Source organism: Equus asinus, chromosome 4 (genome assembly GCF_041296235.1).
Source record: "Equus asinus isolate D_3611 breed Donkey chromosome 4, EquAss-T2T_v2, whole genome shotgun sequence".
NCBI lineage: Eukaryota > Metazoa > Chordata > Mammalia > Perissodactyla > Equidae > Equus > Equus asinus.
In genome coordinates this window covers 125535809-125551764 of record NC_091793.1, presented here as the reverse complement: position 1 = coordinate 125551764, position 15956 = coordinate 125535809, and the positions used below count along the sequence as shown (strand labels likewise).

The 15956-nt window shown below is 37.4% G+C and overlaps 1 protein-coding gene across 1 annotated transcript in view; it reads right to left on the bottom strand.

The window, feature by feature from the left end:
- Positions 1–3398: 3398 nt before the first annotated feature.
- Positions 3399–15956, bottom strand: part of COL3A1 (collagen type III alpha 1 chain) — a 40104-nt gene continuing 27546 nt past the window's right edge. The window contains exons 33-51 of the mRNA XM_014852914.3: positions 15373–15426; positions 15230–15283; positions 14284–14337; positions 13554–13661; positions 13047–13100; positions 12720–12773; positions 12358–12519; positions 12128–12235; positions 11056–11163; positions 10328–10381; positions 10133–10240; positions 9609–9662; positions 9147–9254; positions 8795–8848; positions 8590–8697; positions 7425–7722; positions 5911–6098; positions 5273–5515; positions 3399–4521 (exon numbers count right to left, since the gene is read on the bottom strand). Of these exons, the coding sequence (XP_014708400.2) occupies positions 4375–4521; positions 5273–5515; positions 5911–6098; positions 7425–7722; positions 8590–8697; positions 8795–8848; positions 9147–9254; positions 9609–9662; positions 10133–10240; positions 10328–10381; positions 11056–11163; positions 12128–12235; positions 12358–12519; positions 12720–12773; positions 13047–13100; positions 13554–13661; positions 14284–14337; positions 15230–15283; positions 15373–15426 (2118 nt within the window). The 3' untranslated portion in view covers positions 3399–4374. The remainder of the gene's footprint in view (positions 4522–5272; positions 5516–5910; positions 6099–7424; positions 7723–8589; positions 8698–8794; positions 8849–9146; positions 9255–9608; positions 9663–10132; positions 10241–10327; positions 10382–11055; positions 11164–12127; positions 12236–12357; positions 12520–12719; positions 12774–13046; positions 13101–13553; positions 13662–14283; positions 14338–15229; positions 15284–15372; positions 15427–15956) is intronic.

Sequence of the window (15956 nt, the reverse complement as noted above, 5' to 3'; positions counted from 1 at the left end):
AGTTAAAGTTCAACCACATCAGTTAAAGTGACGACTGAAGTGAAGTCTTATAATTCTTCTTTTTGTCCTTATTTTCTTTTTTGGATTGAATGAAGATAATAGTACCTCACAAGACTGAAGTGAGTAATACATTAATTAATAAGTTTAAAGTGACTAGAACAATGATTGGCCCATCTTTTTTTTTAAGATTTTTTTTTTTTCCTTTTTCTCCCCAAAGCCCCCTCGGTACATAGTTGTATATTCTTCATTGTGGGTCCTTCTAGTTGTGGCATGTGGGACGTTGCCTCAGCGTGGTTTGATGAGCAGTGCCGTGTCCGCGCCCAGGATTCGAACCAACGAAACACTGGGCCGCCTGCAGCAGAGCGCGCGAACTTAACCACTCGGCCACGGGGCCAGCCCCTGATGATTGGCCCATCTTTACTTCCCATTATTTGTGTTGTTATTGCAAGAGACTTCCTCCAAAGCACTGAACTTCTTCATTCAAGATGCTGGCTCTACGAACTCAAAGTCTGGAAACCGGATGAAAGCCTTATGGCCTGTGTAGTTGCTCAACTAAGCTCTCTTCACCTGCATTGAAATTTTTTGTCCTTGTTTATGAAAAACTAAGTATGACTGTCACAGGCAGCCTGTCTAATAGGGCTCATTATTTTCTTACAATTATTTTTACTTTGTTGCCAGTAGTCTAGAGATGCCCTCTGGTATGGAATCCTGTCATCTCCATTGAAACCAAGAAGCTTATTTCACCTGCTTTTTTTCTATTTCCATCTCCAGTCTAAAGACACACTTACAAGGAGGTTTTCAAAAGTGCTGGCACACATCTCACTGTGTATTTCTCAAGACCTTGGTGGTCCACCTTGGGAGTACTGTTAGAAGCTGAGCGGTGTATCACATATGAGAAACCATTCCAACAGTCTAAAGTTTTCGAATTACATTCTCCTTCTGCCAAAAAGTTTGTGATGTCTCAAATTCATTTAGTTTTGGCTGCTCTGAGGCCTGGTTCAGTCAACCATGCTAGTAATTATAACCTTCCTAGAACTCTGATACATTCACATATTGACAAATTTCGTCTAATCTGATCGCACAATTCTTCTTTGTCTAGTACCTCACAAGCCACTCCCACACATGTGGCCCAGATTTTAGACAATTTTAATTAATTAAATCCTTCTATTTTTTTTATGTGTAAGCCTCCTCCTGAGATTGACATTCTAATTGTTATCCCCCTGAAGCATTCTGGGATCTGACTCTAGTTATAAATCTGGAGACAATAAGCAGTGGTCATAGTGAGGTATGATGAGAATTAGTCTTTTCTTGTTGGCGTCTTGCGTTTCAGGAAAGGCAGAAATATTCCCAGGCAGGAAATAAGGTGTCTTATTTTAGATGGCTAGAGAAGTTTAATGTGAAACAGGAATTTTTGAAGCGAATTTTTCCATAAACCCCTTTCCAATTTCTGAGGTCCTATTATTTCCCAAGTATACAGCAATCAGAGAATTGGAAAATCCATTTATTTCTATTAAAGTTTGGTAATCTGCAGAACTGAGATTTACATTTGCTTTTTGGTTATCTCAAACCTGCGCAAAGAGAAGAGTTTTTAAATTTTTAAAAAAATATTTATGTTTTCATTTTAACACAGCCAGAGAAAGGTCATAGCTTCCCTTCTACACCTTGAGCCAAGAAGTTAGGGATTGGACCTTGTCACTCTACTTCTGTGTACCACCAGTAAAAACAGCCACACCCTCACGCAATCCTGCAGTTTCTTGTGAAATTTAAATATACTGTTGTATAGTAGAGGCCACTGATTTTCTTAGACCTCAGACCTTGACTTCAAAATGCAAATCATACCAGGTGATCACAGATGATGAATCCTATTTCCATGGACTGCTAAGTTCTCATCCCTGGATACAAACTGGATTTTCTTACGTGTTTCCCTAACCAGTGTAAGCCTTTGATCCCATAGTCTTTTCATTTTCCTGAATTTCTGCTGCCTGCCATCACTGCTGTTATGGATTACTAGCCTGGTCAGGATTCTTAGCTGCAAACAGTCTAAACCAACTTGGGCTGATTTAAGTAGAAATGTAATTTATAGCCTTTTCTGAAGCTCAGGGAAATTCAGGGAAAGCTATAGAACCCAGAATCATAAGCGAGAAGATATGAAGGGAATGCCGACATTCAGAGCCATCTTCAAACTCATACCCAAGAAGCAGCATGGTGAAACCATAATAAAGCTGGACACTGGATGCCATTTCTGGCACTACAGCCCAAGGTCTTTTAGAAATCTGGCTGTTGTGCCCGGACTCCAGCTGTGACCACCACCAACATGGATTTCCTATTCTCCCTACTTCTTTGCATTGCTTTTGAGGTAAGAAGAATACTAGCCCCAAATATGTCCACATCCTAATCCTCGAAACATGTGAATGTTATGTTACATGGCAAGGCAAGGAGAAATTAAGGTTGCAGACAGAATTAAGGTTGCTAATCAGCTAAGCTTGACATGGGGATTATTCTGAATTATCCAGTTGGGCCCAATATAATTCTAAGAGTCCTTATAAATGAAGGATGGAGGCAGGAGAACCAATGTCAGAGTGATGCAATATGAAAAAGATTTGGCCAAATATTACTGACTTTGAAGATGTCTAAAATAAAACTCCAAGTAATTTAATTTTTAATGCATAATGCAAATAGACTTTCTTTCTCTCTCTCTCTTTATATATGTAAACAAAATATTTCTAGAAAGATAACTGACACGAGAACTGTTAAGACTGGGTGTCTCTAGCTTTGAGGATAAGTAGACTAAGAGTCTTGACATTTGACTGATGGGATCTTAATTTTTGAAAGTATTATTATTTTTATCAACCATATAGAGTGAGTAAATTTCAAACTATAAAGTCATGTGTACAAGACAGTACTATTTGTATTTATAGTAACTAAAAGATTAAGAACTTAATGGTGGAGAAGGAACTGACCCAAGACGGCAATGAGTCAGTGTATAGCGGTGATAGAACAAGCCTAAGCTTGTAACTATTCTTAATATTAATGTCTGTTTTGCCAGACCTTGCTTATTTCCTGATAAATTAGTAGCGTTTTCCTCCCTGATTACTCCCATTTGGGGGCACCCTAATTTACTATGTTACTATTTTCCAGAGATTTATTCCAATAGAATGCACTTAATTTTCAATATGCCTCAGGGGTTCCACTAAATATAATCTAAAAATCTGCATGATTCCCCACTGAGCATTATCTCTGTTCTGAGCATAGGTTATATTATCTCATATTCCTGAAGGTTATTGCATTATGAAGCTAGAGAGTTGGAATTCAATGTGCTTTTTTTCAAGAAAATCACTAGAGTTCTTGAATGTAGACATACATTTGTTAAATCTATGAAAAGTGACAAAAAACAGGAATGTTTTCTTATGATATTTTATTATGGGCATCTGTAAGAAAAAAAGATCAACAACCACATACAAGCTTACAAAGTTAAATTGCAACAAATTCTCTGTGTTACTGTGACAAAAGAAGCCCCATAATTTGTTTTTTGTTGTTGTTGACTTTTACAGGATGAAGGGAGAGAGTCCCCTGAAGTGACACGCCAATAAATCTTTTTGACCGGAGACATGTACAGATGGTGTGCATTTACGTTTTGAATGCAAGGCAACAATTCTGACCTAGAGTTTGAAAAGTGAAAGTACATTAGCACCATAACATGTGTCTTTAAAGCCTTCCCAAATGTTGGTAATCTTGACCAGCAATGACAAGAAAGGAGAAAAGCACCTTTAAAAGAGGATGATATCCAAGATTTAAATAATTGTGGCTTTTAAAATATTTCTTTAAATTCTTTTACTACATTATACCTTCTTTTTTTTTTTTTTTACCAATATTTTAGGAAGTAAATCAATGAAATTTATGTTTTACCAATTTATACATTTTTTTTTTGTCTTCTGGGACATATAGAATTCATCTGTGTTTCTCACCAGGTTGAGGTAGTTGAAACAGGGAGGTCTTTTCTAATTTCCTGTTTGATTATTTCAGAAAGAAAGGTAATCTTTTAATGGTAAGCATAGTCATTGCTCTGCAAATGGGCTAGGATTCAAAGAATGTAACGCAGTGTTCTTGTAAGAGTGTTGAAGTTTATTTATTATAGCACCATTGAGACATTTTGAAATTGGAATTGGTAAAAAAATAGAACAAAAAGCATTTGAACTGTATTTGGTGGAACAGGAAAAAAAGTATTGTTTTTTGTCAAATTATACTTTTTCCAAAAATTTTGGAAATAAATAACTGGAATTTAGTTGGTCACTTGTACTGGTTGACAAAATTAAAACAAGAGGAACACATATGGAGTGTGAAACTTTTTGCTGGGGTTTCAGATAAGAGTTTGGTTTATAAAAAGCAAACAGGGCCAATGTCCACACCGAATTCTTGATCAGGACCACCAACATCATAGGGAGCAATATCTACAATAGGTAGTCTCACGGCCTTGCGTGTTCGATATTCGAAGACTGTTTTGCCCCATTCCCCAGTGTGTTTCTGTAAAAAAGAGCAGAAAAATGTAAGCAATCATGACATGACAATTACTTAGACACTTTCTCTGACTGACCAAGTTTAAAAAAAAATTTGCTGGAGGGGAATTGCCAATTTCCCATGTTATCTTCCATATGTCTGAGACCTGGTCCACTTCAAAGCCATAATTCTCCCAGTCGATAAACCATATTGTTAACCAAAAGCCTTAAAAGGCCTCAGGGTAAACCCAGCAGGGAGATTGCCATAGGCCAGCGCATTCTCAGAAGCCTTGGTAATGGTCATTACTACCAGGTATATAGCTGTTTACTAAGGAGTGGATAGGTCTCTAACAATGGAATTTGCTAATATTAGAAGTGAATTCTCCTTCTGTTCATAAATGGTAACAACAAGGAATTGATTTAAAGCTAACCTTTAAAATGAAAAGAAAAGCAGAGATTTTGGAGGTCTTATGATGGCTATGATGCAGACTATATAGTAACCATCCAGATTATCTGACAAAGTTTATATGATGGATTTAAATTTCAATTGCTTTCATTTCAACTAGTTTTCACCTAGAGGTTGAAAATATGTATTTATTTTTGGTAGTTTTTTAACATTCCCTGTGATGCATTGCTCGATTCTATTCTATTCTCACACCAAATGCTATCTTTTGTTCACCCTCATTATTTTTATTTCTTCTTTCCAAAATAATTAGCATGAGTGAACTAGAAATGCTAAGCTCTTTAGGATCCATGCTTATAAAAATGTTGTTACTTACAGTGCAACCATCCTCCAGAACTGTGTATGCGAATTTGCTGTTTCCTTCAGCCTTGAATTCGCCTTCATTTGACCCCATCAGCTTCAGGGCTTTCTTCACATTCCCGCTGGCTTGATCCATGTACGCAATGCTGTTTTTGCAGTGATACGTGATGTTCTGGGAGGCCCGACTGGAGAGAAGTCGGAGGAATGCCAGCTGGACATCAAGGACATCTTCAGGAAGGTCAGGATTGCCATAGCTAAACTGTGATAGGGAACAAATAAACCTCATCAAACATTTTTAGTTACAACACTATGTCAGGGATTCATGCAGTATACTATGGGCATTTTAGTGGAGGTTCATATATTTTATGTATGAGTATTTTATATGTGAATACGCTTTTATTGTATGTATACCATATAATGTTAGAGTAAAAAAAGTCTTAAGAATTGAAACAAAAGTGGTGGTATACAAAGAATAGTTCAATCTAGCTTAGCTCTAGAGAGACAAGTTATAAAAGTAGCTACCCGAATATACAAAATCATTCGGGTTCCTCTATTTATTAACTAACTTTGCTTTGTGATGAACAAATGGGAGGAACCAAAAAAGTTAAGTAAGTAGGGATCACTAAGTTAGAAAAATGGTATATCCTCTCTTACCTGAAAGCCACCATCCACAGATTCTCCAAACCAAACATGTTTCTTCTCAGTACCAGAATCTGTCAACCACTTCTTACGTGGAACATTCGAAGGACTGGCATTTATGCATGTTTCCCCAGTCTCCATATTACAGAATACTTTAATAGCATCCAGCTTGCAACCTTGGTTAGGATCAACCCAATATTCTCCTGAATAGTCACAAAAAGGGACAATGGGAATTGGTTATAAAATCCAGTAATAAAGTTTGGACCAGAATGATATTGTTTGTTTACCTAGTGAGGCGTTCATAATGTTGCCCGCTAATGTATCTGTATTTTATAGTATAGCATAATAGAGAAACTTTTAGATTGAAATTATTGAGGTAAAAGAGTTAGCTATAACAATTAGAAAGCACTGAAGTAAAAATAGCATCTTGATACTGAACAATGAAGATAAACTAAGACAAGACATTTTGATTGGTGTATTGTATTTACTGAAATCTCTCTGTTTTTAAAGATGACCATCTATTTAAGGTAGTTTTTCTTAATAATGTAAGCTTTGTTTAATCTAGATTTATGTCAATAGGTCTAAACCTAAAGTCCCTATGACTGCTGATTGTCACCTATTTGAATTTCCAGAAATGACTCCTAACAAAGGCAAGTTTCCATGTCAAGATATTTGAAAGCTTGAAGTAATTTTGCCTTTCAGAAAGAATTAACCCAATACCTGCAAACCCTTACATTACTACCATATTCGATATAATTCTATATAATTTTCTGGAATTTTTCATTAATTGTTTCCTAAAATTTAATAATTAGATTTGTTACAAAAATTAAATTAAAATAAATAAATATTGCAATAATTAAATTGCAAATTATGTCTGCATCAAATTACATATATTTGATCCTGAAAACACAGTGATATACATTTCTTTATCACTCAAATAACTTTGTGATCATATGCAGAAATATATCAACCTATGATTTGTATAAGCTTTTCTACAAAACTGTCTTTAAATTTTCTTACATTTGGAATATCTTGAAGGTATTCATGTCATGTTTTAAGTACACCTGCAAAATTTATGTTTTCTTACTCACAATATCAAGCAGTTTCAATTCAACTAACATTATTTTTTTTTTTTTAAAGATTGGCACCTCAGCTAACAACTGTTGCCAATCTTCTTTTTTTTTGTCTGTCTGTTTTTTCTCCTCAAATCCCCCCAGTACGTAGTTGTATATTCCACTTGTGCATCCTACTATTTGTGGCATGTGGGATGCCGCCTCGGCGTGGCCTGATCAGTGGCGTCATGTCCACGCCCAGGATCTGAACCAGCGAAACCCTGGGCCACTGCAGCGGAGCGCGCAAACTTAACCACTTGGCCACAGGGCCGGCCCCTCAACTAACATTCTTTAAGTACTATTTCTGCTATAAAAATTTTTCTATTCATTGTAAAAGCTTCCTCTTCCCTAAATTCTGATATAAGCAGCTTTCTCTGTAATCCTGTTGCCATGAGTGTGAAAGACTCCCCAACATACCACTTTTGAGTTCAGGATGGCAGAATTTCAGGTCTCTGCAGTTCCGAGCAGGGTTTTTGCGAGAACCATCAGGACTGATGAGGTTTTCTATTTGTCCATTGACTGATTTGAGTGAAGTCATAATCTCGTCAGTGTTGATTTTGAAATCCATTGGTTCATCTCCATAATATGGGGCATAACCACCAGATTTTTCAGGTCCAACAACTCCAGAGATGGCAGAAACCCCAGCACCACAGCATGGACCAGGAGCACCAGGAGGTCCAGGAGGGCCCGGTTGTCCTGGGTGGCCCGGGGAGCCCTAGGAAGGGAAGAACATACATCATTGAGGTGTACTTGTTTGGTCTCCACTGAAAGAATATGTTGCTAGCCCAAAAAATGAATTAAAAATAATTAATACATTGTGTACTATAATTATTTTAATAAAGGTTTATTTGGGTTGTTTTGTGGTCAAATGATAACCAATTTGTAATAACTATATCATTATCATTAAATTTGTTGTGCTCTACTGTTTAAGAATCGGTAGTGTTAGAGCACAAATTTTACTCTATCATGTTTCCTTCTGTATAAATGTAAGCAATTCTAATGCTGACACGACAAAGGGAATACAATCAGGAAGCCTAGATTCTGATCCCAGATTTGTCACTAATTTTATGTCTTTGGGCTAGTTACTTAACTTCTTTGTGTTTCAATCCCCATATGAGTAACTTGTGGGAATAATAATTTTTATTCCATTTACCTTAAAAGTGTGGGATAGAAAGGAATTAGGAATGTTGGTATCAATAGCAGAATAGGAATCACAGAAACTGTCTAAGCAGAATGTATCACTTACTTTCAAAGCATTATGATTCCCATAAGAGGGAGATCTCTAGCGTGAGATCAGCACCGGCAGAGTTCATTTGGTTAACTGGGCTTATGTCTTTATTCTGATATAACTGTTATCTGATCAAACTGTAAAAAAGGCTTTTTTCTCCCTGTTGTTATAGAGTGATGGAGAAAGTCTTAATATGGTGGAGAATGTCTTAAAGTCATTGCTCATTTTCTAAATCAAGTTGGGTGAAAGCATTGTGTTTAACTCACTACCTCAGTTTTAAAATGTTGTAAAGTGTTTCTGAAAATGTGAATATTATAGCAAATTAAATATACATATTTATGAGTGATGTCTTACCTCAGATCCTCTTTCACCTCTGTTACCTCGAGGCCCTGGTGGTCCAATGGGACCTGGATGTCCAAGTGTTCCGTCTTTGCCAGGGGGCCCACTGGGTCCAGCAGGTCCCTAAAAAATTATCATAATATCACAATGCTGGAATTCCTTCTGAGAGTGCAAACACTTAAAAAATATGGACCTCCCAATATCTTTCTGTGGCACTTACTCTGGGGCCTGCAGGTCCTGGACTCCCGACTGCACCTTGGTGACCAGCAGGACCCTGAAAGAAAAGGCAGGGTGAATATAAGTGAAGACTTTGAACACATTTGGAAAAGTGTACCTTCATGATCAGATCAAGAAACATGGGGAGCAGGGCGAAATTTGATCTCCTTTTCCTTTACTCTCCCCATTGTCTCATGCCAACTGCTATTTCAAATAAGCCCTTGGATCCATTTCTCATCTCTTTTAGCATATACTTTTGGAGATGAACATTTGTCTACTATGGGTCTCTAGAAGTTGCCTATTTCATCAGCTAAAACACATTAAAGGGGGTTTTCTAACAAAATGGATGCACTTACCGGAGAGCCTGGGCTACCTGGACTACCAGGGAATCCTCGATGTCCTTTGATGCCAGTAGAACCACGTTCACCAGTTTCACCTTTGTCACCACGTGGGCCTTGGGGACCCTTTACAAACACATTTCAAATTAAGGTCATATACACATTGGAAAAACAAAATAGAATTTATAACAAGTCCATCGTATGACATTCTATTAGAAATCCCATTAACAGACACTGCATACATGGAACAATAAAGATTGTTCTTGTGGTTGTTTTGATTTTGGACTGATAATTGCATGGAACCCCATGTGTATATCCTTAGCCCCAAAGAACTTTTGGATTTTGAATTGCTTTCTATATCATCAAAGGAAAATTTAAATTCTGCTCCATAGTTATGTATTTTGTCATCCCCTTGTCCTGAACATGCCAGAAAATAGAATATTCCCTACACTGCAGAATGAGTTGTAAAAAAAGACTTACAGGAGCACCTCGGGCACCAGCAGGACCTGGGGCACCAGCAGGACCAGCAGGGCCCTAAAATAAAAACAAACGAACAGACACACACGGAATTGCTTATTTATTGATATAATTTTGTTTTATTTAAAAGTTGATAATTTCATTGTGATGGAATAATAGTATGCATAGTTATTGAAAGTGCGTATCATTTTCTCCTTCAAAGTCCTGTAAATATCTTTCCCAGGAGGTCTGAGCAGGAAAGCTGAGAAAGTCCTATTAATTCAGCCTTGCATTTACCCAGGGAATATACATTCGGTTTAGTCAACACTGTTTTGAATTTTAGTAATGAATTCTTCGTTGACTACTGCCAGAAATGTCACACATAACTTTATTACCACACTTGCCTAAGGAATGACTAGCGTGAAAACTGTAAAACAAATGATAGTGGATCTTTCAATTAGCAGATATGACATTCAATCTTCTGCCTGCTGATCTCTTTACTGAGGAAAATAGACAAGTAAAGAAAGATGGTGCTTATTAGAACTCACACTTTCTCCTCTGTCACCATTCTTTCCAGCTGGACCCACAGGACCAGGTGGGCCTGGATGACCAGGAGCACCAGGGGCACCAGGAGAGCCATTTTCACCACGATCACCCTGCGGAAAAATTCACAGATCCAAAATAAATATGATCAGCAGTTATGGCTTTAATTACACAAACCTATTGTACACGTGTTTTTATACCTTGCCACCAGGAGCTCCATCTCGGCCTGGCAGGCCATCTGATCCAGGGTTTCCCTGATTAAAAAAAAAAAAGGAGAAAAGAAAGAAAATTCTTTGGAACTATTTAAATACCATCTAAGCCGTGCATTCTCAATGGGAGCAATATCCTCCTAAAGAGGATAAATATTAGTTCTTGGGAGTGAAAAATCTTAGATATTACAACGGGTGTGGCCCTTCAAAGGATGATAATACCTTAACTGATACGCAGTGTATCTGTGGTACTAAAATTTCATGGGGTGAAAGAGGGAGAATTAGTTAGGGGAAAAAAGTCTAAAAAGGATCTTTACAGGAGAGATAATAAATAAAAGTTTGACAGACAGTAATTTAAGCTGATAATGGAAATTTACAATGTAAGAAAAAGCTAATCACAGATAACACGCAGAACATTTTCACCCAGAAGGAATGTTGTAAATTGGGGCTCTCCCTACCCCCAACTTATTTCTTTATTTAGCGAGAGACCATATTCTTCTCCACTAACGATCAATCATTGGGTAAATACTAACAAACGTGAATAGTTGAGGCTAGTCTAAGTTGTAATAGAAAGAACATCTGTTATAGAGGAGGAAGGAGAACTCTGGCATGTGACAATATTTACACTCGTAGACATTAAGGTCCAATTTGACCCTTGCTTAAATAAATTATCAAGTATTACCTGGTTGACTGGACATTTCCTGAGGACTAGTACTTACATCTCTTCCAGGTTCACCAGCTGTACCAGCCAGACCAGGCAGACCCTGAGGTCCAGGAGGACCACGTTCTCCATTGTGGCCAGGAGCTCCTGGTTTCCCACTTTCACCCTGTGTACAAACAAATAAAAAGCATTTTAACTTAAGAGATCAATTAATATGATGTTATCAGATGTCTTTATTTCCCAGAGAAAAACCTTGTTTTATTCAATTTCTATTGAATTTGTTCCTAAAACTATCCCCAGCATGAGAGAAAAGCTCTGAGGAAGCAAGCTTCTTGTGTTTTCCAACTTGCCCAGTGACTCTGGATCCCAAAGGGCTGAGTTATCACATTAATTATCATATTCAGAATGCATTCTAATATGAGATGTATAAATAGACATGGCTATTGTAAAAAAAAATGACAAGCCATCATGAAACTATAGGTTTAGGGTGACCATTAGAATTAGGTTACAATGAACATTTGGCTCATATACATTTACTAGATATGTTCATATCATTTGAATACACTTCAATGCTATATTTTAATTTCATTACAATATTATATGACAATTTGTTGAAAGAGAGGTGCTCAAAGTGTCAAAATGTGAGCCCTAATAAAACAGAATTTTATTACCCCATTGGCTAAATGGATATTTAAGACCCTAAGCACTAGGATGTCATAGCAATATTAGTGAAAGAAAATCAAGAGTGCAAAACGAATAGAGTTGATGGATAATTGGTATCAATTAAAGGCTTTCAAAGGTCTATTAGCTGACATTATTTCCCTCTTCAAGGCTAACAGTCAACAAGCTAAAGAATGCTCATAACTTTCCTAACCAGAGGTATTTGAGATGGCAAGATATTTTTCTGTGACATAAATTTATTTGTGTTTATGTTCAAGGCTGGTCCATGATGTGCATTGTTTTTGTGTTCAACATCCTTTTAATAATATGCATGCTTCCTGAAAATTTGAAAATATCAAGAATTTGCGTCTGTTACAGGAAAACTTATTCATACCATACTTGATATGGTTATGTGATCTCTGAAGTCTATCAAAGGAAACAAGAGTCCAGTGAAAGACGGCCACACTCACCTTGACGCCCTGCGGGCCAGGACTTCCCCTAGCACCTGGCATGCCTGGTGGTCCTGCAAGACCCCGTGCTCCGGTAATTCCTATAAGTCCAGATGGGCCTGGAACTCCCTGTTGTGAGAGAGAATGAAGCCTTAGCTCTTCTTTAGGTGATTATGTTCTCCTGTACTGAATTTATGATTAAAAATAAAAGAGTATTGTCAATCAATAGAGTAACGAAGCCACTCACTCACCGGAGGGCCCTGGGGGCCGGGTGATCCCTTCTCACCTGGTTGGCCAGCATCACCTTTCGGTCCAGACACCCCAGGGCTGCCAGGAGAACCACTGCTACCAGGTGGACCTGCGGGCCCATCTTTGCCTGGAGCACCACTGGGGCCTGGGGGGCCTGGGTTACCCTACAAAGAAATGTTTGAAATTTGAGTATTTTGTAATGAAAAAGTGAATTTTTCTTTCCTCTTTTTTTTGCTTGTATTCACATAATTTCATATGAGATTTAACACAAAGAAAAGTAGCAATGGATAAGTTTCTCATCCTATGCATATATGAATGCTTCTTATGGAATATATGGTGGAAAAATACTTTAAAAAGGACTTACATTACTACCAGGAGGACCAGGAAGACCACGAGCACCAGGGAAGCCAGCAGCACCCTGTGAAATGATAACATATTTTTGAATTTCAATAGTTAAGGAGAACAAATAACCACTGAAAACAAATATAAAGTATAAGAAATGTGGTAGGATTCGCATTCTACCCTGGGGTCACTCATGGCTTGTTTTTCCTCTTGGAACTTACATATAAGTCATGTATGATGATTAAAATCTTTATACTGTCCTTAGGGATCTAGTGCTTTCAAAGCAGTTTTTATACAGATTGATATTAATTCATACTTTTCAATAAGAGTTAAGAGGATCAATACTTACAGGACCACCAGGACTGCCACGTTCACCTTTGACTCCCTGGGGACCAGGGGGACCCTATATGGAATGAAGGTGGAAATGGAAATGGCTTATAAGAATAGCACCAAAATCAAAATTTGGGAGAAGCAGTAAGCCTTTGAAAAACGGTAACTCTACTTATTGTGATAATCATTTTCAATATATACATATGTCAAATCATTATGTTGTGTACCTTAAACTTATACAATGTTATATTTTGATTGTATCTTAATAAAGATGAAAAAAATGACAACAGAAACGACAACCTACAGCAAAAAAGCCTCAAAAGCCAAAACCCAGTAATTCTATGAAGGTGAAGTAACTTGATTAAGGTCATATGTAGACTGTTGCAGCCAAGCTTCAAACTCGGAACTATATTCCCATGAAGACTGTCCTCTCGTCACCGTGACCAGCTCTCTCAGTGTGAAATATGAAATTACTGATAAACCTACATGCTGTCCATTAGCAGGCTTAGGGAAAGAGAAAACTTACAGCAGGCCCAGAGCCTCCAGGAGGTCCTGCGATTCCAGGGGCGCCTCCTTCACCTTTCTCTCCAGGAGCGCCTCTTTCTCCTTTAGCACCAGGCTCACCGTTCTGTCCCTAACCCAGAAAGAACAACAGACTGTGAGCTGACATCCTTCACAACACTTGGCTTAGAATTTCATTGCTTCAGAAAATAGAATTCTTCAGGTAGAGAGATATTGAGAGGGAATCGGAGAAGAAGGCTCTCTGAAGAAATAGCAAAACAAAGTCAATCAAAATATTCCCACGACAAAAGAAAATGATCAAGAAAGCATTAAGATGTACGTTATTTGTCATAAGGGAGAATGTCTCTCCAAGGATTGTGCGTTTGAAAGTGAGCACCAGTAAATCCATTTGAGAAAGACGGGGCTTAGAGCTAATTTTAATTAGTTTCATCCTACAATGGAAACTCTTTTAAAATTCTCAGAGCGCTCTTAAATCTTGGGTGTTGTTACTTCATTACCATAGCATAAAGGCGAGACAGGTGTTTTTGTCTCCCTTTTCTAAAGAGCAAGAATAGAAATAAAGAGCAAGAATAGAAATAAAGTAAAAAAAAAAAGGAATAGGGATAAAATGACCCTATAGAGAATGAATGGCTGAGGCAGGGCTAGAATCCAGACTTGACTTATACTTCTGCTATTTTTCAGCGAGTTCCTGATTCTAGGCTGTGTGACGTGTATGTTTTAGTGTTCATACTTACAGGAGCACCAGGGAAGCCAGCAGGTCCTGGAGGCCCAACTTCACCTCGCTCCCCCTGAAGTGAAAAATACCCTCGTTGGCCCCAGTGAAGACATCTTCCCATAGGGAGCATACATCATCCTTGATATTATCTTATCTTTCCTTTAAGCTGGAAGCTAACTAACATAGTTTAATCTCTAAAGATGTTTCCATTTCTTAAGGAAATTAGGAGTGGACAACACCAGAATCATTGATTTCTTCTGCCTCTGACTGTGATATTATTTACAAGAAAAATAATTTGAGAATTTTGAAGTGTTTAACACATTTAGTTGTATAACTTCTAAAAATGTAAAGATTTAATAATATGGTAAAAGGGTTGAGAAATTAATCAATTAATTAATAAATTAAAAATATTTACTATACAGTCATGTGCCACAAAACAGTGTTTTGGTCAAAGAGCACATATATGACAGTGGTCCCCTAAGATTAGTACCATAGAGCCCAGATGTGTAGTAGGCCATACCATCCAGGTTTGTGTAAGTACACTCTGTTATGTTCACGCAATGATGAAATTGCCTAATGACACATTTCTCAGAAGATATCCCCATTGTTATGCGGTGCACTACTGTATATCTCTCCTTCACGGATCCTGCAGTGGAGAATTTTATATCTAGAAGGAGCCTCAGGCAAAGATCTACAGGTTTAAGAAGAACTCATTTACAAGTGTATATTACTTGTGCAATTTTTATATTTTTTCCAGAATTATTTAGGAAAGAAGGCATGATTTTAAACTGTTTCCTGTGAATTTTAGATTTAAGAACTTTAACTTGCCCTGCATGTCATGATTGCTAAAGACAGAATCCCACTGTTGAGACTCAGCACCTAGGCAGAATTGCTAAAGGGGGAAGCACGAGTAGTTGCTGCCTGTGTGGGGTTAAAAAGTATGTTGAAATGTCTTTAACACTCACAGGGCCACCACGAGGACCAGCTATACCCGGAAGTCCAGGAGCACCACCTTCACCCTTAAAAAAGAGAAAAAATAATAACATTGCCCTGCATCCAAAAAGCCAAGGACAGTTTCTTTTTGTTTCTGAAAAGTGTTACGTGTTACCTTATCTCCAGGCTGACCAGCTGGGCCAGGGGGACCAATGGGACCAGTAGGACCCTAAAGAAAACAGAAATACATTTTTAACTTTGAAGATAAAAAGCACCATTTTTCCTACTAATCACACAGAGAGTATATAGACATACCATTCATCTAAAAACTAAAGAATATGATTTGTTTTATGGCTTGAATGATATGCTCTTCCCTCAGTGTGTAAATACTACAGAGCTTAATCAACACAAGATTCTATGGAGATGATACCAAAGGACTGCAAGATTCAGTGGCAATTTATTGATTCATCTTTCTTTCTATGGCAGAAGAAAAATAAGATGTGGTATAAGATCTCAGAGTAACATATTTTAAAAATTAAAGTTCATTGCCTTATTCAACTGCTTGATAATTCAGAATGTTTCATTTAACTACTCAAAGTATCATTATACATACTAAAGTTTTCAAATTGACATTTCCAAATATTAAAGTTTTACTTATATTATATAAATAAAATATTAGGTGTTTTTTTTTAACAGGATGATGGCTACCCATTTGGTCTGTCAAAAGCGAAGTATTTATAAATTTCTTTAAGGCAACTG